Raw genomic sequence first — 27,645 nt, 5'->3', positions numbered from 1 at the left:
ACAATACTAGAGAGCTGCAGCTTAATGAAAAGTAAGTTAGCTAGGACACCACGGCTAGGCCTCTATTTCTTGAATAAATTGCTAATTGATTTCTAATGACTATAGAATGTTATGATAGCCTTTTTTAAATACAAGTCAAGTGCTTCAAGTATTCTACAATGAAGTGTATAACCTTTCACAGAGTAACATTAATCAAGAGGAAGAGAGTATTCAATAAAATTAAAGGGCTGTAAATTTGGAAATTTTGTGTAGAAATGCTATTTTATGCAGCCTATCTGTGGAATTCACTGCCTCTGGAAATAATCTAGCCAAATGTAATGGTTATGGCCAGTAGCAAGATCTCTAGTTGAAATCAAGTCTTTTGTGTAACGATATAAAATTGGAGAATATTGGGAGCAGGAGACAGCAGAAAGAAGAGGTAACAATTGTCACTGAATGTATCTTCCTGCTTCAAGCCTTCATTTTGAAAACCATTGTTTTCAGGAAAAGTACTTAAGCACCTTCATAACTTCAAGGATGCATAGAAGTGATTTCCTCAGCTTAGATCAAAGATCAAACGGTGGCCTACCGGCAGGCGTGGCTCAGGTGATACATAAAGGGCCATGCATATACTAATGTGAGATTTAGATATTTAACATTGATCAATTACAAAGTAAAGAGGTTTGGATTAAAACATAAATTTTCTTTTTCCACTCCCCCTTTCCTTCTCTTCCCATGAATATTTGGGCGAATGCGTTTCATTCACACATACGCTCATGGAACTACAACTTTAAATTCTGCTTAAACAACACTAGAAACTTTTTTTATAGGATGACGCACTGTTTTGCACCGTGAGGGAAAAATGTTTTCCCAAAAACTTTTTAGTCAGAACTCAGCTACAAAAACAATTAAAATAAACAGAGGGTGGGGTGGAACTTCACCCTTTACAGCTATGGTGGTGTTGACAATATTAAAGAAAAAAAAAATCTACATTATAGAGAGTCAGTAAACACTACATCTCAGGCAAGGGCTATGTGGCCTAGAAAGGAAAGTACTCCTACTCTTCTATTATTTCTTTGGCTTCCATTATATCTTCACGCTGCTTTCACGATAGTTAAAGCTTTGCTTTGTTTCTGAAACTGCAGACTGACTAAAATGCTTTGCATTCATACAGTCAGGGGAAAAAAAAAGGTCTTATAAAACCAATGTAACCCTTCAGAAGTAACTAAGGTGGGGTGAATTTCCCAGAAAGTGTCCGGATAAATTTGTCCAGTGAAGAAGTAAAACTTTGAAAGATTCGTTTTTCTACCTTTCCTCATGCTAGATATATTACATCAGCAGAAATAGCTGAGGAACAAAATATTCATCCCAAATAAGAAAAAGGATATTGCTGGCAGTTCCTAAGAACATCCAACTAACAACTGTAACTTGCGATAGCATGATTTCTGGGGCTGCTCTGCAAACAAAAAATAAACTATTTGTTCAATGAATCATTCTCTTCTGGTTAACTTCTCAACTGCAGAGCTGATTTGGGCTTAAGAACACCTTGGCTCTGCAGTATTTGCAGTCTTTGCCTTGAAAGCTCTTGCTAGTAGTCAGAGCAGGCAGAGGACTTGTGATGTGAAGGTTTGACTCCTTTCTTTCTCGCAACTTCTTCTCCTTAGAGATCTAAGACATCTGATGACTGTCTCTTTAGGGGTCATGCTGTTAAACAACTCGTAGGTAGGCAATTGGACTGTGACTATTGAGACCGTCACACAAATAAACCAACCCCTAAATATGCAAAAATTTAGTATTGCTGGTTAGCTCTGGTAACAAATCCTGCACGGTGTATTTTTCTCTGATCTCTAAACAGTACACTGCTTATGTTATACTGTTTTTTTCATGCAATACTTGTGATAAATATATTAATTATGCATTTTGCAACTTATTGTAAGCCCTACTGCTCTTAATATTGCTTTAACAAGGAAATTACTCATTGTCATTCACAATTTCGAACTTTTTCACAAAACTATAAATGCTTAAAAGAAGCCTCAGAAAGATTTCAATGAGGTAACACAGAACTAAAGGTACAGTAAAAAGGGACACAGTACTAAAATTTACTTTCTATGTATGTCAGGCTCCATAAGCACTTTTTCTAACCTGTGGGGCAAACTATGGGATTGCTTCTTTAGCACTGAAATCCTACACATCCTGAATCTGCTGATTTTTTTTGAGCCTGAATGGTGTGAGGCTGCCGCATGTCATGTCAATGAAGACATGAAAAAAGCACATTTTTACTTGAGAAATTCCTGGCTGGTCTGCACATACACTTCAAGTAAGTCTATACACCACATGTATCCATCTGACTTCACCCTTCACAGAAGGAGCAAGAAAAGGATCATATTTCCTATTACCCATCATATATCCTTAAAGCTGAATTTAGACTTAGTGCATTATTATCCTAAGGATGAAGATTCCACCTTGCAGTTCCTTCAATATTTAAAATCTAATCAGTTGTCTTTGCTTGGTTGGTTTTTAATCCAGTACTCATGTATGTGCATAATTTAAGGCATATGAATAATTCCATTGAAGTCAATGGTCAATATTATTGTTACCAGCAGAAATTAACTGATATGCATAAGTGCTCTGCTTGAATGGGATGGGGCACAGGATTGGGAGAAATATATGACAAGGAGCTCATTTTCTGAAATTCCCTGGGAAAAATTAGTAGTTTAATGTACATAGTGACTAAAAATTGACAAAAAGATTTAAGCATTTCAGTCTAGACATTCCAGTGCATCATGAGAAGTGTTATCATTTATCTTGTCAACCTGAAATACTCTTTCAGCCTTGCTGAGTCTTTAAGACAGGTGATAAGGAGTGGGAATTTAAGGTCTCAGAGCTGACTCAAGGCAAAAGGACAGAGATGGAGGTAAAAAAATACAAAACTCCAAACCTTGTAATAAGCAAAAATATAAAAAAAAAAATAAACTAGATTTACTTTTATGGACTTAGGAACAATGGAATAAAATTGCTTCTGAACGGCTTAAAATATAAGCAAAGGACGCCAGATGCCTTTGCTCTTATTCTGGGTAGAATTTCTTTCTAAGCATCAACATCCTAATAGTCTTAAAGGGACTCCAAGCCACAGTTGCTCCTTACGACTGTTCTGAAATACTCCACATTTTGTAGCTGGCACTATCAGATGGATGCAAAGGAGAGACTGGAGAGTTCAACCCAGCTTCAGCCTGAACTGATGACACTCAAAGGAAGGAGCAGCACTTGATCAGTTGCTTTGTTAAAAATTATTTGTTTTGACAATCACATTTCTTTTATTTTGAAGTACTGAAGGAGAAGACAAATTTTAAGCTCAGTTGTTCTCTCCAAGCACTTATTTTTAAGGCTCTTCTTACTGTGTTACCTCAATTATGGAATTTTACAAATTCTGTACGTGAATTCTGTATGTACATATAGACATCTATAACCTTTTTTCAGAGTGTCTTCAGGAGAAAGGCAAGACAGAGGTGGATGAAGACAAGTGCACAGGGATCATGAAACAGGGCAGAGAATGCTCCAGACAGGTTATTCTGCTAACCAGTCACTGTAGGGTAAAAGCAAATAATGCAGGCAAGATTCATCATATGTGGGCAGTGGGAAGAATAATAAGATTCCTATGTGTACCTTGGTTCCCCAATTGTTCTGTATGCTCTGTAGTGATGGAAAGGGCAAATTAAAATTCCACTCTGAGCTAGAAATATTGGCCATTTGTACAGAACTCTCTGTAGGAGCTAAATGGAGCTATTAACTGAGAAAGGACCGCCTCGATGAGGACAACAGAAACGTCAAGGGAAGAGATTAATTTGCAACAGAGAACCCTTGAGAAAGAATCAAAGAAACTGCAGCAATGGAAGATGAGTCCAGAAGAGAGAAGGGGAAGGGGGCAGACAGATCTGAGAAGATGGAGTCTGCAGAGGTTGCTGCTTCACCCCTGCTAACAAAGACTATGTTGAATCTGCTGTGGATGTCCTCACCCAAGTACACCTGCTCTGATCCAGGTGAACCATAATTCCTGGTTTATTTTAGAAAAACTTTGGGTATAGCTATAGTTCATTGCTATGCTGCCTGATCTCCCTGACAAGAGGGTGAAGTCTCCAGAACTGACCAAGATTCCCACACAGCACTATAGAGAAGACAAGTGAAAGCAGTGCTGGGCTTAATGTCAGAGTCATGAGAGCACACACTCCTGCAAAAGATACACCTTGATGGGTTTGAACTTCTCGGGGAGACTGTGTAAAGGTGGGAGTCCTGCAGAAGAGCCCTACCAGGCTGCTGTAACCTGTGGAAGAACAAGGCTAGAGCGGAGATCTAGAAGCACTGCCTTATAACCATGCCAGCTGCTTGATGGCAAAGTGAAAACATGTAAAATAGCTGTTTGAGCTTCTCTGAAATTATACAATCACAGTGGAATGCCATTTTGCTGTTATATGAACTCCCTTCAATGAAGAACACACAAAAGATGTGAAGCAAACCGTATTTGCTTTTTGTTGCATACGGTATGCGGGAAGTGCATTGTTGCCAGTAGAATTTGCCAAGCTTATTTCTTTATAACAGCACTGAGTCATATTTTCATCACTCATTAAACACTGGGCCCACCTTTTCAAGGATATGCACACTTTCTCAGCTGGGAAAGACTGTATAAAGTCTGAGACACATAAAAAAGCCCAACTTTCAACCACCTAGCCCCAGATTACTGATACTGTATGCTGACACTGAATCCGTCCACTGTGTTTTTTAGCCCCCAGTATATAACCACTAGACTCCACAACATTATGTCATTCTTTAGTAAGGTTCTATGTTCATATTTCAGCTGTTTTCGGTTTGGGTGCACATTGTTTTTTGCAGCGAGCTGTTCTTTAACAGACTGAGCTATTATGGGAAATAAAAGGTCTCTGTCTGAGAGCGGGAAGAGAATTAAAACTTGCATTCAAATACCAGCAGGTCAAAGTGTCTGTGGCACACAATGACTGAACCGAACTGTTTTTCCACTGCAAGCTATTTCTGTTGAAAATGCTTACTGATCCCATACTTCTACAGCACAGTAGTTGGTGCTTGCCGGAGAGGTAGGGGGGACAATATTGACTTGGGTGTGTTTACTACTGTCTTCATTAAATCTGGGATTTTAAATGGCTTTCACACAAGTTTACTGTACAACTTCAACTGATGGCAAAGGCCACTGGCATTTGACTTCACACTTTTCATTTCAAAATAGAGGAAAAAAAGTTAGGTTCTCCCTTGACTTAAAGAAAACAGCAGTGTTACTGGGTTTTGTTTTCACAAAGTTGCGACATTTATTAGCACTAGTAATGTTCCAAAGGGACATGGATTACCATGGCAAATCAACTATCTGAAAAGTGGATTTTACTGACAAAATCTCAGCATATTAAATTTTGTTAGTGCAAGTACCACTGGGAAATTCCTATAGTCAACTATACTAGGGGAGGGAAAACACAAATAATCGGGAAGCTACCATTTACACCTCCTCCCATCCCACCTGTGCTCTTTGTGTTTTCTTGTGGGACTTCTCTATTTTTCTGTGAAAACTGGAGGGGGCTATGTACCTCTGCAGCATGTTTGGCAATACAGGGATGCTGAACTCCCACTGAAAACATTAGTTACACAGCAAGAATTCCTTACATCAAAGACAAATTCTGAGCTCAAATAAGCCTCCTGCTTTGCCACCTCACTCTCTTTCTCCAGGTTTAATACGTAAAAGAAAAAAAATAATTAAATGTATTTCAATTCACTTTAGCATAGACCATGTTACCCAAAAGTGAAATATTGAAATACATTTACTGCCAAGTGATAAAGCAACTCACATTCTGGAGTGTGCTGGAACTGTTACACTTTGAGGATGTAAATAATTCCCTCTAAACTATTCCCTCAAAAGTCGTTTTGTTTTTGGTTTTTTTTTTTGTTTTTCAGTGGTGTCTCAGGTGGTTCACTATTCCCTCAAAAGTCGTTTTGTTTTTGTTTTTTTTTTTGTTTTTCAGTGGTGTCTGCATTGAGGCTGACTGTGTCATACAGACCAGCTGGGAAAGAATAGGTCATACACCAACCCAGGCAGAGCTCTTAAAGACACTAGGCCCAGACAGAGCAGGTCTTCAGGACTTTCCACAAACGTAGCCTGGAGTCTAGTATGCCAAGCCCTTGCTCTTGATCTATTCTGATTGTTGATATAGATGGCTGACAGACTATTCTCCCTACCTCTTCCCTACTCAACAGCTAACATCAATAGTGACATTACTTTTGCCTTCTTATTACACTATTCTTCTTGGTTCCTGAACAGTAGATCTACTTAGAGGAGATTCATGTCATTGATCCACCTGCAGTGTTCTGCCAAAGTCAGGTCCCTATACAGGTAACAGCACCCATTAAGTCTCTCCATTCTCTCATGTGACCAATTACATGAGCGGGTTAGCTTGTTGGGTGAATTTGCAAATTGCAGAAATGCCATGTAGTGGTCTCCAAAAATTACTTGGACTTGCGTGACTTAATCAGGATTTGAAGTCAGGCCTCCAGAGGCAAAAGTCACAAAGCTTTACGCGAGTTGCCTTGTTCCCATGTAAGTGTGTATAGCTTTTTTTCCCTTTAAAAGGAAAAGGTTGATCTTTGAAACAGTCATCCAAAAGCCCAGAGGCTATTTAGCCACAGGGCTGATAGTTCTTTCATTACAGCTAGTGCAGCAGTTCTCTCTCTTACTTCCGCTCAGTTATTTAAAAACCTTTCAGCTTTTAAAGGCTTTGGAAATTCACACCAAAAGTATAAAGTGGTGATTTCAAGCATGAAAATACCCCCTAGGATGGTGGGTTTCCAAATCTAAAGATTTCATTTCATCTTAGAATTCTGGGCTTTCCCTTCCTGTCTCTGTTTATTTTGTGTTTACATTTGCACAGCTGATTATCCAGAAAGGATTTTCTGCCTGTTTTACTGTATTGCTGTTTTATGACTGTTTCTATTTATCGCAGTGCAGACCGATAGCAAATTCTACCACAAGTATATCAGAACAGCACTGATTGCTGCATGCACAGGAATACACAAGCACATACTGTTCATAGATTTACATAGCCAATTAAATCCTTAAAAATAAAGACAATGAAAACCAGTACTGTAAGCTGTAGATAATCACTACCTTCTTTACTAAGTGGAGGCATGACTGCCAGACTCTTTTTTTGCAGTTGATCAGTATATCCCAGTTTCCTTTGTAGCCAGTTCCCCATCTATGATACTCCTAGAAATCCATTCTACATTTTAGATGATGAATCCCGCTTTCAGTTGTGAAATCACACCCAAAAGGCTCAAATAAAATGTACAATATCTAGAACTCATAACACACAGCTAATAAACCTTCATCTTACAGGCACACTGGCCACTCACAGATATTGTATAAGCACTAGAGGTTCACTGGAGAAACTACTATCAAAGAGCCTGAATGAGGTGCAACTGCATTATCGGCAGACAAGACTGCCCCTTCTCTTTTTCTTGAGAGTCTTATCAGCAACACCAAGTAGGTAAGATCAGCATGATGTTCAGGACTGATTTCTTCTAGATACGCTTTAAAAATCCACAGTGTGGATGTTCTGTGCTAAATATTCCTCTGATTGAGTCCTAAAACCTTCATTTTCTACTTCTGGTCACTGTGCATCTGTAGGGACATGTGCCCAATATTGTTTTTAGGCCTCCAATTTGGATGCAGTTCAGAGAATTGGAGTTAGAAGGAGACAGCTCTAGAGGAGGCCATAGGCGCAGCTAAACTATACGCTTATGATGGTATGACCACCCATCATACTGAGCCCTCAAGCCCTGCTCAGGCAGAAATCCCACTGAAATCAATGAATAAAGCCAATATTAGTGGACCAATTCTCTTTGCAGGCAGGAAAGACTTAGTGCTCACAGTAAGATTGGTGAGGGATTAGTTGTAGTTGCCCTTTGTCTTGAAAACAAGATGTTAAACCACATTAAACTCAAAATAAACATGAGTTTTATAAATAGTCAGTTCTAGAGCCACCACTTGTGTTCTGACCTTGGGCATATTCCCCAGTCTTTTTCTTTCCCAGGTTCTAGATAATGAACCGAAGTCTGTTATTTGTGAATCTGTCTAGTGGATATGGGACCAAACTTAACAATTCTGAAGACGATTGTTTCAGAAGGCAACAATCATCAGTTCCTGAAAAACTGGTAGTAGGGCCCAAGCAGTGCACCCACAAACAGAGGCACTCAAAATCCTAAGTCATATAGAAGTGTCCCAGTAGCTTAGCTCCTAATTTTATAGCTCTGGGATAAAAGATTAAAGACTAAAGACAAGAAAGGTCTCTGTGGTGATTAGACAGCAGCAATTAGGAAAAAGTCTAAGGAAGAACAAAAGAAGAAAGAATAGAGAAAGGGCAACAGAAAGACAGGGCTATTAAAGAGGTCCTTCCCATGCAGGAGCACTGGGCAGAGGGTCTCTACTAACACCTCCCCATAACCAACCCAAAGCAGCTTATTTTTAATGGAAAATTTCTTTCCATATAGAGGAAGAGGGCTGAGAGGTCCAAAGTTGAGATCTGAAAGGCCCATGAAAACTTCATTTCACACAATAAGCGCCTATTTTGCATTGAACAAATGTTCAGCAGCAGGTTTTTGTGGCAGGTGGCAACCAGCAAGTCACTGCTGTTACTCGCTTTGAAGGCAGCAGTACAGGCAACCGTGACAGAGAAAAAGGAAAACAGATTTAGGTCAGCATTTATGCAAATTAGGTGTGGACACTGCTTTTCAGTGCATTAATGCTGTGGCCCTTCAGTGCTCTGAACTATGGGCCCTCTCCCCTTACCCACCACTGTTACAGCAGATGGAGATGAAATAACCTCTGCAGTTACAGAGATGGGTTGCTCATACTTGCGTGCTTATTCTTTGCAAATTTTTCGCATCCATGCAAAACCCTGCCAAAAAGATGATTAAAAAGCCTCAACCCCACAACAATAAAAGCCCAACATTTTCTTGGAGGGGAGGGGGTGGATGGGGAATAAACACCATGGAAACATGTAGACAGATATATTCTTAGAATCAGATCATTCTCTTGTGTGGAAAGCCTTACTAATTCAAGCCTAAGTGCTGCAAGAATAAAGGGTTAGAAGGAAAAACACAGCTGGCCAAAATTGGGGGTTGCAGCTCTGCATTTAATGTCTTCCACTTTGTGGCAATATCTCTGTATTCCTCACATCATCTTCCTCATTGGCTGCAGCAGGCTGTGGGGGGATGAGAAAAGCTCACAAGATACGTCAATGCTGTCAGCAAAGTAAATTATATCTGTTGTCCAGTTCATTCCGTTTTGATTTCACGATGGGAATTGTAAGGGTGACTGTGCGCTCCAGTTTCAAGCTCATTTAGTGACTCTTGGAAGTATGATCTCAGAGATGGAAGGATCTTCCAGGACAGCCTGTTTAACCCACTGCATCTATATATGCTACTTTATGCTGTCCTTGGGGATGCGATGCTTCTGAACGTTTCCACTGATTCAATCTCACTACATTGTGGCTCTCACTACATTGTGGTGGCTCTACTGCACTGTTTTAGACTACTAAAACGTTTTCTTGCCTAGGGGCTGGGCAAGCCTACCAAGGATTGTTCAGTTAAATTTCAGGGAGTCAACTTATTACATGCCAGTTCGGGTATTTCTTGCAGGGACAGGTTAGTGCCCTGGATCTCATCCAGACCTGGCTTTAGTCTATCTAGAATAATACCACGCTCTTTAGTTTACAGTTAGAGCCTTGAGGTAAACTGTCCCTGGAGGCACTGCATGTTATTTTCAGAGACTCAACCAAGTATTCTGAAGCATTGTCCAAATGACATGGGACAAAGACAATACTCCAAAAACGATAGCAGGCTCAAGGGTGCTCATTATTAATAATCATCAAGCAGATCGAGTAGAATTACTTGATCCTAGAATTCAAGCTGTAATGGGCAAGCTGTACACAGGACATCTCAGGGCCAGGTTCTCCACTACCCAGCAGTATGAATAGCCCAATGCAACAACGTGTGGTTGCGTTTTGCACTTGCTCTGCACTCTGTTTTCATTTATATATACGATTGCTTAGATGCAGGGGAGTGGAGAGACCAGGCACGTAAAACTGAGGCTGCAGTGGGCAGTTTTGCATGCGGTGTCACAGGGATCCAGCTGCAGAAAGCAGATTTCACACAAAGATGAAAGCCTTTCTAGAGACGTGGCACTGTCCAAATTGTGTTTAACTCAGAAGCAAATCTTCTCCTGAAGGACAGTAACAAACTGATGAAAAATAATTAAAAAGAAGCCCCATTAGGGAAGGTTGAAAGAACCGAATCTGCTCAGATTAGAAAAAAGATTAAGAGAAGACAACAAATGCCTACAAATACTTAAGCAGGATGTTACAAACTGCACAGGGATTAATTTTCCTCCTTAGTCAACAAGAGAATAAGAAATAACGGACTGCAGCAGAGACTGATTACAAAATACCAAATGACTCCATTTGTAACATTTGGATTTGCATCTGCTGCTGGAAGTTCCCAAGACTGAGGGATCTTTGGAAATGGGCCTTGGTGCCTGCACAAGGGAGCTAGCTGCTAATGCTGGCTAATCATACACTGAGAAGAATGTTGAGAATAGTAAGCTCAATATTTCTACAACGCATCAGAAAAATTATGATGTGACATATGATAAGAAGTGCCTGTCAACTCAGATGATTCTATGAACTGACCGCATGTGAGACAAAGCCACCTGGCAGTTATACTGAGACAAAGTAAACCTTGTAAGACTGAGGCATTATAGGAGATGTGCTCCTATGAATACTTAACGCTCCCTTCAACAAAGATCAATTCTTCAGCGAAGAGTCAACAAGGTTGTTTTGCACAGATTTTCATCCTGTCCAATATAGTTATTTTACATTAAAAATTTGGCTCTTTATATTTAATTATCTCCCCTGCCACTATAGCAGCGTCAAACTGTTTTCCCTAACATTTTTCTTTCATGTTTCAAAAGAAGCCAATCTACTCACAAGTCTTATCTGCTGAGTGAGAGAGGAGATTGGAAAGTGTATCGATCTTATTGATGTCAAGTCCTTCTAGGGAGTAAAAGTTTATTGCTTTCCTGTCTCTGATTATCTGTTTGTAAGGATGTGGATCACAGGCTGGGAAATAGTACTCCATGAGAGAGGAGACAGGCTTCACGACAGATGTGAAAAGCTGAAGAAGGCATGAGGGGAAGCATGAAGAAGGAAGCAGGAAACTGAAGGTAAAATTTGAAGAGCTACTAAGTGGATTAGGAGTCCAGGGCTTGTGGAAGGTCATACAGCTTTCTAATTTTTAAACATGCAAGTTTAACCTTGCAAAGTGTGGCACAGGACAGACATAGGCTTCATGAAGTTACTAGTGTATTTTTCAGGGCAACATGCTGAAATCTGTTAAGCTCCCTCCATTCCCACTGAGAGGAATGCAGAGACCTAGGTACCTTTCAAAAGCTATTTTTCAGAAAATAGAAGATATAATTGAAAAGCACTTATAGAAAAGTTCAGACCAAGGGAATTGCTCCATTGGCTAAACATTTCCAGCTAAGTAATTCAGTCCAGAGCTTTATCTGTTGTTCTGCTGAGTTTTAGGTCAAGGTCTTATTTTCAAATTTAAGAAGGGAGCAAAGAAAACTCCCTACATCCACATGTATGTCCTTGGAAGACTATCACAACAGACACCAAGGCCCTGATTAGGCATCTCTAAGTCTTCATGTTGTACACATGACTGCATATGGAAAATCTCAACAGCATGATCAAGATTTTACAAAATAGAAGGCGAGATCCTGACCTTTTGAAATTAATTGGAATTTTGCCATTGACCTCAGCAGGACCCGATTCAAACCTTGGTATCTACCCTGAATTGCAGAGGAGCTAAGAATCTAACAGTCTGCTTGAACTTTGAATGCTCAGCACACTAGCTTACACCACTAAGTTTAAGCAATGACTTCTGAAAATCAGACAACATTTTCTTATACTGTTCTTTAATCTGTACTTTCCTGTCAGCATAAAATGGACAACCAATTCTCTACCTCAGGATGTAGTTGGAGAGAGGGCATCTTTAAGTCTGGATTTCTAATTTAATTAACTGTGCAGATTTATTTCCTAATAAAGCAAATTTTAATTTCCATGGCCTCACTGTGGATTCAGGAGATCTTTCAAAGTGTTATATACTTGAGAAGAGAATAGCCTCCTATCTCTGCACTCTTGTGGAGATGCAGCCCCCAATGGGTTGTCACGACAAGACCACTCTTCCTTGGCTGAAAAGGCAAAGGCCAGGGACTAGAGTTTATGTATGAGTCAGACTTCACTAAAGAAACAGTGGCTCACAGGAAATTTAAAATAGTTATTTATATCCTACCCCACTTACTAAAATTCTTCCTTCACTCTCAGAAGTTGAAACGTTGCATCTTTTCTATTCTTTACTATCCAAAAATACTCTTCCTTTTGATCTGGCTAGCTTAAGCTGGAATGCGCTTTGCATGGACTGTAAAACTTGCTGTATAAACCACAATAGATATGGTTTGAAACACCCACAATCTGAAATTACAGCGTGAAAGTTTAGAGACTGTTTCTACATATAAATACTAAAGCCACAATGCTCCTCATAGGTTTGCCATGTAGTAATTGCCCAATCAACATCTGCCCCCAGAGTAGCACAGACCTCTCTGCAGAAGGAAATACCCATTGCATCTCAGACACCTTCTCTACCATATGGCAAACACTGATCAGTGCTGGCTTCTATCCACTTTGTCAATATAACACAAAGAGGCAAAAAGTCATATGGGACAATAATACTCTTAGGATTGTTTACAGCAGCTTAACTGAGTATGTCTGTCATCTCAGGCGTTCAGGTATTTACTCTAACCTTGTATTTCATGGCCTTTAGACATAGGTGATATGTTCTTTTCTTTACAAACTAAATTTCCTCCTCCTCAATTACTGAAATTTTATCTGCAGTGCTAACTCTTACGTTTTGTAGTCTTGTCTAGGAATAACTGGAAACTGACAATAACAAATATTTATTTTGTTTCGAAAGCAAGCATTCTATCAAAGCCATAATCTAAAAGGCTAACTATACAGATGCCCCTAAAAATAATGACCATCAATCTGTATTAATTTCAGGTATCAGTTCACCATACTGTCTCTAAAGGAAAAAGAACAGCTCAGGAAATCAGTGAAAAAAGCTGGCTGAATACCAAACAAAAGCCAACAGCTAAAATCCAGGTTGCTGCAAGGACGCCTTAAAAAAATCAGACCATCTGCAGCAGTCATGGTAGAAAATCATTTAGTAGTGAGTATATGCTTTTGGCTCCTGTTATTAGATAACTGATAACTGAGTTCTGAATGATTCACATCCAGTCATGCAAATGACACATGGACCCAAAAGTGTGGGGATTGGCAGGGTCTTTTATAACACGTGCCTTTGGAGAAAACTGAGATAACTTGTGGAAAGGTTTCACAATACTAAATGGTATACACTGCCAAAGCTATTTTCATGTTTATTTCTGGTATCTGTTACTCTCTCCTATCTCCCCTGAACTACCTATAAATCCCCTCAATCACAGAAAGACTGGAGGAATGTGAGCTAAATGTAATAAAAAGACAGGTATATTATATATAGCCATAGTTGAGCAGTGGAGTAGTTTTGTGCAGTTCCTTTTCTGACTTAACTTCTGTTCTTCTTCATTATTTTATTAATCTATACCCTCTTTTCAAGTAAAGGCAATTTTTGTGCTCTGAGACCCAGACTCCCCTTGTGGTTTGATCCCTGCCCTTTATCTCAGGCATTAGAAGGAAGTTAGAGTCACAATTCTAATCTAAATTTACAAGGATAAAGAGACAACTGCTAGCTGTTCCACATAGAGAATATCTATTGCAGATAAGCTAAATCTTCAAAGGAAATCTTGTAAACTCTAACTCACTGGTGGGTAGAAGGCAGCTTCGGGCTCATGTTTAAGAGAGAAGCTGATGCTGATTAACAGTGCAAGCTGCCTCAGTCCAGATTATCCTTTTGTGTGCTTTGGGTCTTCTTCAGTTAAGTTCCATCGTGCATTGTAGCACATCCTACCATCTTGGAGAACCAGGTGTCATAATATGCCAGTCTTCAAAGTTAGTCAGAGTCTGGGTTAGCCTTATACAGACAGGACTGAGCTGTGTGAATTAAATTCCTAGACCATAACATATTGTTGCAAAAGTTGATGGCAAGAGCTGAATCCAGAAACACGTTTATATCTGGTTTACAGGTGAAGGCTAAATCTGATTTTAACCTCTACAGTATAATTGTACTGCCACTGAATTTCCCAACACATTAGGAATTACAAGGTAGAAACTAAAGCTATTGAAACTTCCAGAATTAGGGTAAAGGACAAGATGAGACTGCATTTAGATTAAAGATAATATGTTTTGGCTAAACATGTAACCATGATTGATACCAATGTCAGAGTTAGGAGAATTTATCCTAATACTATTATGATAAAAGTCGTAATGAGGGGTAGTGCTGGCACAAAGAGGGATTTATGAGGCCTTTCTTATAAAACCTACGAGCTGATCAGCGTAGTGCCTTTGTAACATTAATGCCATGGGTAGAGCACACAGTTATCTGTCACAAATACTTCTACATCAGTAATCTGGAGATGTACGAGATGTTTCACTCCTGCAGAGAGGGTCTTTACATGACATTCTGCTCAACAAAGGTACATTGCAAATCTTCAACCAATAAGCCCCGTGCCATCTTTCAACATTAAAATATCAATGGAAAGTCAACATTTACATTCGATTTAACTGCGCCAGATAAACCCTCCCGTTTTACCCACTAATATTCAGAGGTAATTAAAGCTCCATGCTAGCAACCATGCTTTCACTATATAGAACAAGCAAGAAAGCTAAAGCCCCAAAGCTTCAACATAGCTGGAGCACATGAGCAGGCCTTTCAGCTTATCATTTTCGGATACGTACCCAGTACAGTACATCTGTCCAGCCCTCCATCGTGATGCACTGAAACACCGTCAGCATGGCAAAAGCAAAATTGTCAAAGTTCGTAATGCCGTGCTTAGGACCCTCCCAGCCTGCCTTGCACTCTGTGCCGTTCTGACACTGCCGCCCATGCGCAGACTGGGGGGCGCAGGGAGACGGATCATCTTCTGCAGGCGTATCTTAAAGGAGAGGAGGGAGAAAATGGAGATGAAGAGAACTAATTGCTATTTGACACACTGATAAGCGAGTGAAGGATATCTGATTTTAACAAATACATTTTGCAGTGAATTTGACATATTTCTCTAGGAATACACAAGAAACTATTAATTTTAATGGGCAGAGGGATGTTTTGTTGTGATTCATTTTCTTTTCGTAAAAATAATGGCCAAGCTGTCAAATTTTACAGTCAAAATTGAAATGTCTTTCAACGTGAGAGGGAACATTAGATCAAGTCTATTACGTTTCTTTAGGCTGCATGTTATGACCAGTGTTTTCATACTGCAGTCACCTGGCATCTGGGTTAATCTTGGAAGGGAACTGCAGCACTGACTGGCACTGTTGAAGAAGGCTGAACCCCTGCAGCAGACAGGCTTCAGTGGAGATAGGTTGATATGGTGCTGGGCCACTGCTAAATTACAGCAGAGAGTCTCTGGAGCTCTGCTCTTTTGGGGTTTAGAAGCTGTGTGGCATTTTATCGATGGCCCAGTGGCACTCTGAAGCTCTCTAAGACTCTACTGCTTGATTATCCACCCCTTATTCTGTACAGGTGTTTCCGAAAATCTGAGAACCCATACAACAAGCCTACCTAGATGCTTTGGTAAATGGAAAATGCTACAGAAAACATTTTTATAAGCACAAAAATTCCTGCAATAGGATTTTTTTAATATACGGATTTCAGCGCCTATTGCTACATTTATAACAGGTGCAGGTATGCTTGTGTGTGGGAGCAGGTAATTATGTTTGTTTCTTATCTTATATGGCAAAAAATGTAATTTTCCAAAAGTTCTGATCACATTCTGATCATTAAAGCGTGCCAGAAAGAGCAATATTAGAATTAGATGCTGTAATGTATAATAATTACAGACAGTATGGAGAAAGATATATACACTTTAAAGATGTAAACCAGACTGACAATTCATTATAGTTCTAACATCATTTGCAGAAAATGAAATCTGCCAATGTTATAAAAGTAGAAAATATAGAACTTCTGAAACAATTTCCTGCTGTACAATATTTTCTTGGTTACGAGCTGAACTGGGTCCTAGACATTGGCACCCACTACCACATGGGGAATCACTGCTGCTCAAGTTGGATAAAACAAATGAAAAAGCACACATGGTTAGGTGAGTGAGTGACAATACAATTGAATTATTTTGTAATGTGAATACTTCTTTCTGTAAATAATTTGAAAGTTTTCTCCTGGTGGACTTGGTGCAAAAAGTTTCTTCCCATTAGTATACTTTCACTTTCTTATTAGCTGCACTTCTAACCACAGTCACAGCCTGCAATTTAAAAAAAAAAAAAAAAGAGGCTTCTGGGCCTCAATTAGATATTCCTTTACAACGATACCAGTTTAAAATGAAGATGTATTTATCTACTAGATTAATAATAAAATATAAGAGTTGTGCATTTCCGTGATGCCATGTCCTTTGCAACTCAGTCTGCTAGTGGTGAAATCATCACTACTTTAGTGTTGCTTGAGCCTCTGGGAGATTTGTTAAAGAACTCAGGCTGGCTTGTAGTGCCAAAGGTCCACATTAAGAAGTCCACGACTGTGTTCAGCAGGAATTGACAGTTTGCTTGTAGCCTTTACAGACAGGCCGACAACTGGGTGCCCAAGATGAGCAAGCTAAACTCTCACTGTTAGGGACAGTCTCTCTACATCAAAAGTGATTCAGATCCAAGAAGCAGAACAACAGAATCACCACTGTACCCAAACAGGTACACAGCGGGGAGCAACAGCCACCTGTCTCCTGTGCCAGCACAAATGCTCCATTATATAAGGGGAAAGCATCCCTCAGAAAATCTTCGTATGTACGATATAGTGTTGCCCTTACCTATAAGTCCCCCTTGCACATGGTAGCAGGTTTTATGCATCTTCCCCATGAATAACTCCAGTCCAATGATGGCATAGATGATAATGACAAACAGCACCAGCAGGGCAATATGCAACAAAGGGACCATGGCCTTGATAATTGAATTTAAAACCACCTGGAGACCTGCAGAGAGAACAGAAGGAAGCACTTATCAGCAAGAGAACAAAATTTAGAGGCTATAAATTGCATAATAATATGTCGGTTTTATTTCATTCCTCCTCACCTGAACTCATTATCTTGATCATGTAAAGACGTACATTTACAGATCACCTCCCTCCAGAAGGTCCCCAACATTTCACAAATTTACCATTGCAGCCTGGATCACAGAGTAAAGTAAAACAGGTATTACCTCACCTGTCACTGAAATATCACCACCCTGGAGAGGGAATCCATTAGCTATTTTGCCTGTTCTTGAAAACCTAAGCTGATCCCCAGACAGTACTGAGGACAGTTAAAACACGGAAAAAACAAAGAACAACCAGAACTGAGGCAGGACGAGAAGAACACTGAGACACGCAAGAGAGCAACTGCTGGGGTACCACAGAGCTGCACTCAGAGCATGGGAAGAGACGGCAAAGTGAAGTCGTGTCCCTACTCTGATCCTGGGTTCTTCCAGAGGTCAAGCCTGTCTCAGGCAGAGCCTGAGCTGCTGAAGGACACAAAACCCATACTGACTGAGCGCTCTCGGCCCTCTTAGGATCGCCCTGCACTTCAGATCCGCCTTGCCTTACTTCAGTCTGAACAGAGGGAGAGTCAGAACCAGCAATGCTGGCTTTGCCCCAAGATTTAGGGACCACTCTATAACAGAGGTTGTCCAGGTCCCCAGAAAGGGGTATAAACAAAATATTGTTACACGGCTGTTGTTAAGGCATGAGACTGGTATAAGTTCTAATCATGATTGAGCCACACATTTCCAGAATGACCCGGGGAAGGTGACTTGTAGCCAAGTTTGCTGAAGCACTAAGCAGCTGTACCTTCAGATGCAGTTAACTCAAGCTGCAAATTCATGGGCCTCTCTCTGTCTCTTCCTCCTCGTTTGTAAAACCAGAATAACAAAGCCAGCCTCATAAGCCTTTAGTAAGGATTTGCATTTACAGAGGTCTTAAAGTTATTATCACTGGTGGTAGTGATGGCAACCACTGTCACTGGCAAGTTATTAATGTTGGAAGTATTGAGAGACCTCTAGAACTCTATAGTCTACAAATAGCCAGATCAGAACAATTATGAGCTCATCATTTTGCAATGACTGAGAGCCAGAAGCCATTAATGTCTCCTGCAAACGCTGTCATCTCCTCAGAGAAGTTGATATTAGCTGTGATTTTCGAAAAATGTGATTCATGAGTTGTAAATGTCTGTTATATATCTGCCAAGAGTTTGTGATAACTATTAACGTTTAAAACGTATCATCTAAGATCTTAGATTTTCATTTTTATTACTTTTTTTTTACTAATTTAAATACTTTCTAATAAGGATGACACATCTCTTGACAAGCATTTTTACTCATAGGCAATCCACTTGTCAATTCACAGCTAAGGCTGAGACTTTGCGTTTGCTCCCCAGCATGATGGAATGCAGCAGAAGCAATCAAAGGTGACATCAGCTGCCAGGCCAGCAAGATCATTCACTGCCTGCTAGTAATGCAAAGCTGGCTACTAGCATCCCTCCAGTCAGAACAATTTTTTAGGTGTCTGCAGTCCGTTCAGCTATCTGTTAATGGTTCATGCTACTATCCAAAGGGAGTGATATTCAGCATGAAACTTTCTGGCTTTCACGAAGAGATCCTTACATGAAGTACAATACTGACAGGATCAAAACTCATCCTATACAAGAGTGGGATGTTCTGCTCACTCAGTTACCTCTAGGTACTTAACTCTGGATAAGCAATGTCTCTGGCGAAAAAACATTGCCGTGATTACATGAAGCATTCAACCTTTGTGGCACTTTCTCTAACCTCTGTGCAGTTATCTCTTTGCCCAGCCTGGAGCTGAGGAGCAGCTGAGGGAACTGGGGTTGTTTAGCCTGGAGAAAGGGAGACTGAAGGGAGACTTTATCGTGCTCTACAGCTACCTGAAAGGAGGTTGTAGCGAGGTGGGTGTCGGTCTCTTCTCCCAAGCAGCAAGCGATAGGACGAGAGGAAATGGCCTCAAGTTGCGCCAGGGGAGGTTTAGATTGGACGTGAGGAAAAATTTCTTCACGGAAAGGATTGTCAAGCATTGGAACAGGCTGCCCAGGGAAGTGGTTGAGTCACCATCCATGGAGGTATTTAAAAGACATGTAGATGTGGCGCTTAGGGACATGGTTTAGTGGTGGACTTGGCAGTGCTAGGTTAACGGTTGGACTCGATGATCTTGAAGGTCTTTTCCAACCCAAGTGATTCTATGATTCTATTCTATGATTTTCCCCTAGATGCTCACCTCATTCAGTCTACTAATTCTAAATATATACAAAAATGAATTGCAGTCCATATCAGCATCACTCCAATACTTTACAGCAATCGAGAATGTAACATTCACCAGAAAATTAAAACAACGTCCCACCTTCTCCCAAACAATGTGCAACACAAGGAAGTTAAAAGACTACAGATGGCTATGAACCTGAAAAAACCCCACAAACTTTGCAGATTGAAATATTTGTAGCTTCAAATAAATCTATACAAAACCAAATAAAGGCCTCCATCATTTTCAGTGATTTTAGGAGCCTTGTTAATCCAAAATGTAACCAAGATTACAAGGTCAAGAGTTCTAATACCAGGTCTTACGTAATTTACCCTTAATTATTATTACTAATTTATTTAATATTCATCATAGGATATACCCAGTGCTCTTGAGAGGGTAGTGAGGACAGACACAATGATGAACAAAAAGCTCTCTCATTTTAAATGTAGCTTCATTATCACGCACACCATGAAAGTGCTTCTGTGTTCTACAGATGTCCAGAGAAGATAATACCTGCACAAACCAATGCCCTTTTTGTTAACGAAGCAGTGCTTGTGAAATCAAAGGCTTGCACCATAAACATGAGATGACAAGGTGCTTAGACAGTCAAGGGGAACACGTACCACCAGAAGATTTACAGGACCTTCAGCTAGCTTAATTAAAGAAAAGCTTCTCGAGGATAATAAACCAACTTTGAAGAAGAGATGAGCTGCTGAATACTGTTAGCATGAATTGATGTGTGTGCTGTGCAGTACCCCGTTAGGGCAGTCTGTTTTTAAATCCAGATGATTCCACTAATTAGCAAGCTTACATACATCACCATTAAAGTATTCAGAAAGTTTTAAAAAGTTTAAAACTGCTAACTATGCAGCAACTTTAGAAATGTCCTCTCAGAAGATGTAACAAATGCTACTTGTAGAAGGGCAAGGGGTATATGCACATCACCATGCACCCCACATTGCTGTCAAGCTTATTGCTGCACTATAGCTGCTGCCAGTAAGTTTATTATTCTCAGTTCAGGCAGCCACTTGCGACATGAGTAGCTGTGGCAAGGAATTGCATGAGGAACCAGGCCTGGACAATCAGAAAGGTTGGTGTAGTAGCAAGCGGGGAGAACAGGGAGAGCAGATAAAGAAGGATTAAAGGACTGGTGGAGAGCCATGGGTAGGCAGAACAAACAGAGACACATTCTTAATAAAAACCACATGCTTCAAAACATATCAAATCTGTGTTCTGAAATCTGAGAGGTGCAGATCAGTGTCTGTGGATGATCAGATGCATTTCTGATCAGGGTAAATCAAGGTGAATCATACCCTTACGTGCAGACACAAAGCTTTTTCTAACCAATGGTGAGAACTTCTACACACTTTTACATGCTCTTTCCCTGTGCAGAGGATGAAAAGGCAGTTGAAGTTATAAAAAAATGACTTCTCTGTCCCAACTCATACATGCTTTTAATCTTCGCACACTGCGACACACAGATATCACCCAACATGGGTGTTCACAATACAGGGGCAATACAGTCCCACTTGCCTGATGCTCTCTTTAATACACCATTGCACATCTTTGGCATTTTCTCCCTTGTGGAGGTAAGGCTTGCACTCCTAGCAATGAGGTGTGCAGCTTATAATCATGATTAAATCAGAATGCCTGGTGACCTGATGAGACTGAAAAGCTGGCCTCTGGATTTCAAGTAGGTGATGCCAATAACTGCCTTCCCACAACAGAGTGAAAAGCTGTATTTTTACACTGCTTTACAGAGGCTGGCAATGCCATCGTTGGCCAACCATAAACACAGAGTCCTGAACTTATGTCCTGGCAAGTAAAATACAAAAATAAATAGTTTTCAAATATTGGGCATTCTAAATGTACTTATTCATGTGGAAGCTCTCTCCATGTGCTGGACACTCCACAGACATCTGTGAAGGCACAGCATCTGCCTTGAGGAGCTCACTCCAGGCTGGACAAAGAGATAACTGCACAGAGGTTAGAGAAAGTGCCACAAAAGAGATTGTTTGCAGTTTTTCAGCCCGCGCTTTTCTTCTGTAAATAATTGAAGATCTTAAACAGCTCTTAGTATTTATTTTAAAAGCACTTCAGTTTACCTTTAAAAAACCCCCTCTTGGCTGCGTTCTGTTGGCTGACATTGACTCCATAAATGTTTCAGTAAGCAAAACACATTAATGTCATTGCCTGGGCTCACAGAATTTAGCATTTATTTACACTGATAAAACATTTTAAATATTTATTACATGTGAACAACATTGCTTTTTATACCCTTTTCAGCCTCTAGAGGACTGCATCGAGCCAAAGGTTTAGGGCACAACTGGGGAGTAGAGGGAATGGGGAAGAGAGAAGGAAAAGATCTTATACCAAGCAACACTGATCTTTCTCAAAGCTACGGGAAATACACTGTTAGGGATGCTGCAGGTGTTTTAGAGCTATTATATGATGCTGTATTTTTCTCTCAGGAAGACAATCATGAGAAGGTCTGGTTGCTGTCTCATCAATTCAGGCAGTTATTGAAGAACGTGCTTATCTCTAAGCATGTAAGTGTCTGCACCTAAAGCAATGGGATTACCTACATACCCCATTGTGTATTTACAAGCTTTTTTGGATTTTGACCAATGCTCAGCAAGATGGCACAAAAAGAAATGTGCACCGGACCCAGCTGCAAAAATGCACTTGGCATTGTTGCGCTGTGGAACATATCCAAGGAAACTAATGGTAGGTTGGTCTCAGAAAACACATTTGGGCCTTTCCAAGAACAGCTCTATCTCACATTTTCACGTCTTCAATTTTGGATCAAACTTGGTTTGCTGGACAGGGTGGTTTCCTATTCTAATCGTGTTAGTAGTCCAGATCTTCAGAGAAAGTGTATCCCAAGTCTATTCCTTCATTGGTTTTGCAGGGCTATATTTTGCCTACACCATGGCGTTGCCTGAACCAGGAGTGTGAGCAGGCACAATCTCACACAAATGACCTTCTGGGAAACGAGCAGGAATAAAAGGGAAAGGAGAGGACTTTCAACTCCATCCATACCTCCCCCTGCCTCCTGATACATACATACATACATACACACACACAGATTTTTGTACTTAAGCCAGTGCCAAGGATGTGGGAGGTAATTATTTTTCTGCTAATATAGTTCAGAAGAAAACTACTACTTTCTGCAAACAAGGAGGAAGCAGGGGAGGATTTGTGACTCAGCACAGTGCCTGAGTCAGATCACTTCTGGGAACCACTCTAAGTGGTAGAGTTTATGCACCATCCCCAGCCACGAGCTAGGCCTACCCACAAATCATGGTTATTTCTAATGATACACTAGCAGGCTGCCACTACGGTTATCTCTATTTCCAAAGCACAAGCAATATAACCAGTAATATTCCCCAAAGTGGATGTTTATCATTTAATAAATATAGGCATTGGCTAAGAAAATGGAAAAATATTAAATATTCATAAATATAAAAGGTTTTATACCAATTTTAAAGGAAGCCTGGAAAATGACAGACATTTTTAACACAAAATGGTCCACAGTCATGGCAAGATACCTTAGATAAGTACATCTGCAATGATTTGTGAGGGAAAACATTGAGGACTTTCTTCACCAGTGTTGCAAATGGAACTCATATGGCACAGTTCAGTTAAGGACAGCTGTACAGTAACAATTTGGGGAGGTAGTCCTTTACTGTCTTGCTGGAGTCTCAAAATATTAGTGGCAGATTGCTAGATAAAGCAAATTCTGTGGGTGTAGTGCAGCGTTCTTGGGGCTGCAGATGTCATTTCTATTTCAAGAATAATAGAGTAGGTCTTGGAATAGGAAGGAAAGACACAACACAGGACAGAAAACTAGCTGAAGTGAAAAGAAAGAAAAACTAGGAAAAACACTTTTCAAGCTGAACAATGACTATTTGGAAGTAGGTAATGACATTTAAACATATATGAACATACAATTTAAAACCACGCACTGGAATGAACAGAAAAAGAAAGTTTTGGCATCTGCTCCCAGTGTTCTCATTCTTCTATTTTCAAACCATGTTTTCATTGACTTTTCAAACTGAAATACACACACACACACACACACAAAAGGAAATTCATACAAATGGGCATGTGTATGCGAACACAGTTGTTTTATATTTGTGAAGTCTTGCAATACCACCCTTGCCTCATCCTTTGAGGTGAAAAAGGAACAGCAGAACAAAAACAAAAGCCACAACAAACCCCAGCTCTTTCTCTGGATCCTTTTCTCTTGGGAAGCAATTCATCTTCAGTATTCTCTTCTTGTCAGAGTGACCTAACTTAGACAGCCAAACAATACAGCTTGCCCTCAGCATGGTGGCCACACAGCCCCAGCTTTTGGCTGCCTGAGGAGGATGGTTGGATAAATGTACACACTGCCTTAGGCTCTTTGCCTCTCTGCTGGAAGAAACCTCTACTACCACTCATAGAAGCATCCCTCTCCCCTCCTGAGGGGCTTTAACCTTTTTTAATAGTTTTTGTTCAAAGTATGTAAGTGTTCATTTTCTTATAAAGTTGCTTGCTGATAGAAGATCTTGCTCATCTTTCCAGTCTCAACACATTAGGTAGATCCTACAAGCTCAACTTTATTCTCCAGCCATTTGATCCTAGCTCAGTTCAACTGAGGATGAGGTCCAGGCAAGATCTACAGACTTTCAATGTAAAAAAAACATAAAGGTGTAGCGTCCCTCCCATGCAGCTACCTGCATAGAGAGAAGGAGCATGGAGAGAAAAGCGGCAACTAACTGCCTACTGAAAATTGCACATTACAGAAAAAAGACGATTTTGATCAAAAACACAAATGAAGTTCAGTAAGTTAACTTTGAGGCTGTTTTGAACAAGGACCACCGTGTGCTGTAAAGTAGTCTTATGATGAGAGGGGGGAGGATGAGGTCAAGTAGTCACTGCCAGACAGGGATTCCTAAAAGTGGGCTGAAAGTAAGGCAGGTAAAGGGCATGTAGGAGCCTTGGCAGTTCCTAGGCTGGCAAGGATCAGCTGTCACACTTTCCCAGGAAATAGCTTTGATTTTATGCTGACAGGATGATCATGGACTCTCTGAGAAAACGGTTCTTGGGCTCATTGTAAAGGTTTTATCTATACTTAATCTCCGTGAAGGATCACAAATAGGAAGAACTTTTATTCGCCCCTCTCCCTACAGAGCTATGCAAAACCAAAGACAGTCTGGCCAGAAGACTGCACCAGTTCTCAGTGAAATGATCCATCACACTCCACTTTTTTAAATTTCTTCTTGCTCAAGCACAGCTGTGACAGAGAACAGTCTTTCAAGCTCCAGTACAGGAGCAAATTTTTGGTCTAGTTCTGTGCCACTGGATTCAGTCAGAAAACTTGCATAGGACTGTGTCAAAATGCTGTACTGCCGTTAGCCTGGTCAAGTGAGCATAACCCTCCCCCCCCCAACCAATAGTTAAGTAACCTCTGAACTGAGATAATGATGAAAGAGCTTTGCTTAAGAATGCCAAATGCTGTTTGTACACAGCTCTGAGGAATGACTACACACATTACTGTGTCCTAAGGATGCAGCTTTTGAAACAAGGAACTATGGACACCTGTAACTGCTAAAGCATCATGGTAACAGAAATGGGCTCAAAGAACTTGGGTCCCAATTGTGAGTATACCAGCATTTAAGTGAAGGACTAATGACTGTTGGGTTACAAATGCCTTTGTAAAGTTGCCAAAATCTCAGGGTCATGAACAGCGCTATTTTTAACTGTTTATTCTCATAGCTCCCCAGGTAAGTGGACATTAGCCCCTTTTGTTCGTTGCTAAATAATCCTTTCTGTCTTATCAATAATAGAGTCTTTTAGCTGTCTGAGCTCCTTCTCCTGATGCCCTAACTTATCACTTGTGAACAGGTTTACAAAAGGTAAAAGCTAGCAAGGTAACAAATGTTAACAGGGATCCTGCAAATGTAAAAGTGTATCCACGGATGTTAATATTACAGTCTTGTAATACTTGGAGAAAAATATATTGATGACAAAAATTGATCTTCTTGCAGGTTAAATGCTCCAAGCCTGTCATAGCTGGCATACCATGAGCTACACTACGTTTTACCTTCTCATGATAGAAAAAGTGCAACAAAATACTGGATAAACCCTAAAACTTTCTCTTTAGATGGCTATCTATGTAGAAGTGCAGCATCGTATATGACAAACACAGGCTATATAGCCCTGGAGAAGAAAACCCACTCCAGCTCTTAACTTTGGATAGCGCTTAATGGGCATAGTTGGGATGAAGCTCTGGAGAGACAAAGCATGACATTTTCCAAATTGCTGTTATACAGTGTTTTCAGAAGTATTTTGAGAATCTAAAAATAGAAAGTTACCTGATTAGGTAACGAAAGAATTTATGCGAACCGCACGATGTGTGATCACTGCTGTGTTACTGTCTTGATGCACACGTGGGATTTGTTTTCTCTTTTTAAACTACTAAAATAGCTGTTAATGAAGATGCATGGTACAATGCCAAAATCCTTGAAAAGACATGGCCAGACAAATCTGAACAACTTTTCTTTTAGTTTTAAGAAGAGAGTTTGGATTTTGGGACTCATCTATTCAGTGGTTAATCAGTCCCATCTCAGAATCCCTAAAACTCCAGCTTTTTTTCTTTTCCACACTAGTAAGACTGTTGCTTTTGATCTTTATAAATCTGATTAGACTTAAAACTCTGCTTGTAGGCATCAGATAATAAAATAGCTTTAGGGGAAAAAATGCCTTCTGATATAATAAGCAAAACCTCCTTTAGCTCACTAGGTAGCTCCAGTATGTTTGGACAGAAAAATTAGTGGTTGCAGTTTTCACAAAGATGTATTTATCAGACAAAAGAATGGTACTTTATTGATATTTACTTTCTTCGTAACTTTCTTTACGACTTGCACAATTCAAAAGATTTTTGTACAGACTGTGTATGTATTGCTGGAATGCATTGGAACTAAACATTTATTTATTTTGAATTTCCTTTTACATATAATAAGCTGTCAAGAGGGAATCATAAGGCTGTCCCCTTGTGCAAACTGAACAGCTAAATTAAATTCTTTACAGATACAGAAATCTACAAATACAAATCTGAATGGAATTTGCCCCCCTCCAAAGTAAAGATTTTAAGTGAAATAACGGTATCAACACTGGAATGTGAAAAGCAAAAGATGAGCTGAAGCTTGAGTTTAAATTTTCACTTATATTGTGAGGGCAAGGGTGAGACTCAACTCTAAATTCTTTCATTGGGTCCTGTTTATACTAAACAACAGAACTGTTAGATTTAAAACAGGCCTTTGTAAAGCTTGTGTGTATGGATACATAGACCATTTGATTTCTGACCAAGACATCAAACCTGATTAAAAGGAACTTTATCTTTTGGTAACTTCCAATACATATTAAAAACAAACGTACAGCAACAACCTAAGAGAAAATGTCAATTGTAGAAATGTGCTGAACAACAAGGAACACTTTCTTCGTAACTTTCTTTACGACTTGCACAATTCAAAAGATTTTTGTACAGACTGTGTATGTATTGCTGGAATGCATTGGAACTAAACATTTATTTATTTTGAATTTCCTTTTACATATAATAAGCTGTCAAGAGGGAATCATAAGGCTGTCCCCTGCTGCAATCTGAACAGCTAAATTAAATTCTTTACAGATACAGAAATCTACAAATACAAATCTGAATGGAATTTGCCCCCCTCCAAAGTAAAGATTTTAAGTGAAATAACGATATCAACACTGGAATGTGAAAAGCAAAAGATGAGCTGAAGCTTGAGTTTAAATTTTCACTTATATTGTGAGGGCAAGGGTGAGACTCAACTCTAAATTCTTTCATTGGGTCCTGTTTATACTAAACAACAGAACTGTTAGATTTAAAACAGGCCTTTGTAAAGCTTGTGTGTATGGATACATAGACCATTTGATTTCTGACCAAGACATCAAACCTGATTAAAAGGAATTATCTTTTGTGGTAACTTCCAATACATATTAAAAACAAACGTACAGCAACAACCTAAGAGAAAATGTCAATTGTAGAAATGTGCTGAACAACAAGGAACAGCAGTTATTGCAGAAAAAAATCAC

The 27,645-nt window shown here is 39.9% G+C and overlaps 1 protein-coding gene across 1 annotated transcript in view; it reads right to left on the bottom strand.

Annotated features, from left to right (window-relative positions):
- CACNA1C (calcium voltage-gated channel subunit alpha1 C) overlaps positions 1-27,645 on the bottom strand; it is a 521,583-nt gene that overhangs the window by 165,969 nt on the left and 327,969 nt on the right. The window contains exons 6-7 of the mRNA XM_009278953.1: positions 17,069-17,230; positions 14,994-15,190 (exon numbers count right to left, since the gene is read on the bottom strand). Of these exons, the coding sequence (XP_009277228.1) occupies positions 14,994-15,190; positions 17,069-17,230 (359 nt within the window). The remainder of the gene's footprint in view (positions 1-14,993; positions 15,191-17,068; positions 17,231-27,645) is intronic.

The sequence above is a fragment of the Aptenodytes forsteri genome, unplaced genomic scaffold (genome assembly GCF_000699145.1).
Source record: "Aptenodytes forsteri isolate BGI_AS27 unplaced genomic scaffold, ASM69914v1 Scaffold241, whole genome shotgun sequence".
NCBI classification, from domain to species: domain Eukaryota; kingdom Metazoa; phylum Chordata; class Aves; order Sphenisciformes; family Spheniscidae; genus Aptenodytes; species Aptenodytes forsteri.
Note: the sequence above shows the minus strand (reverse complement) of the source record. Positions and strands in the feature narration are given on the sequence as shown.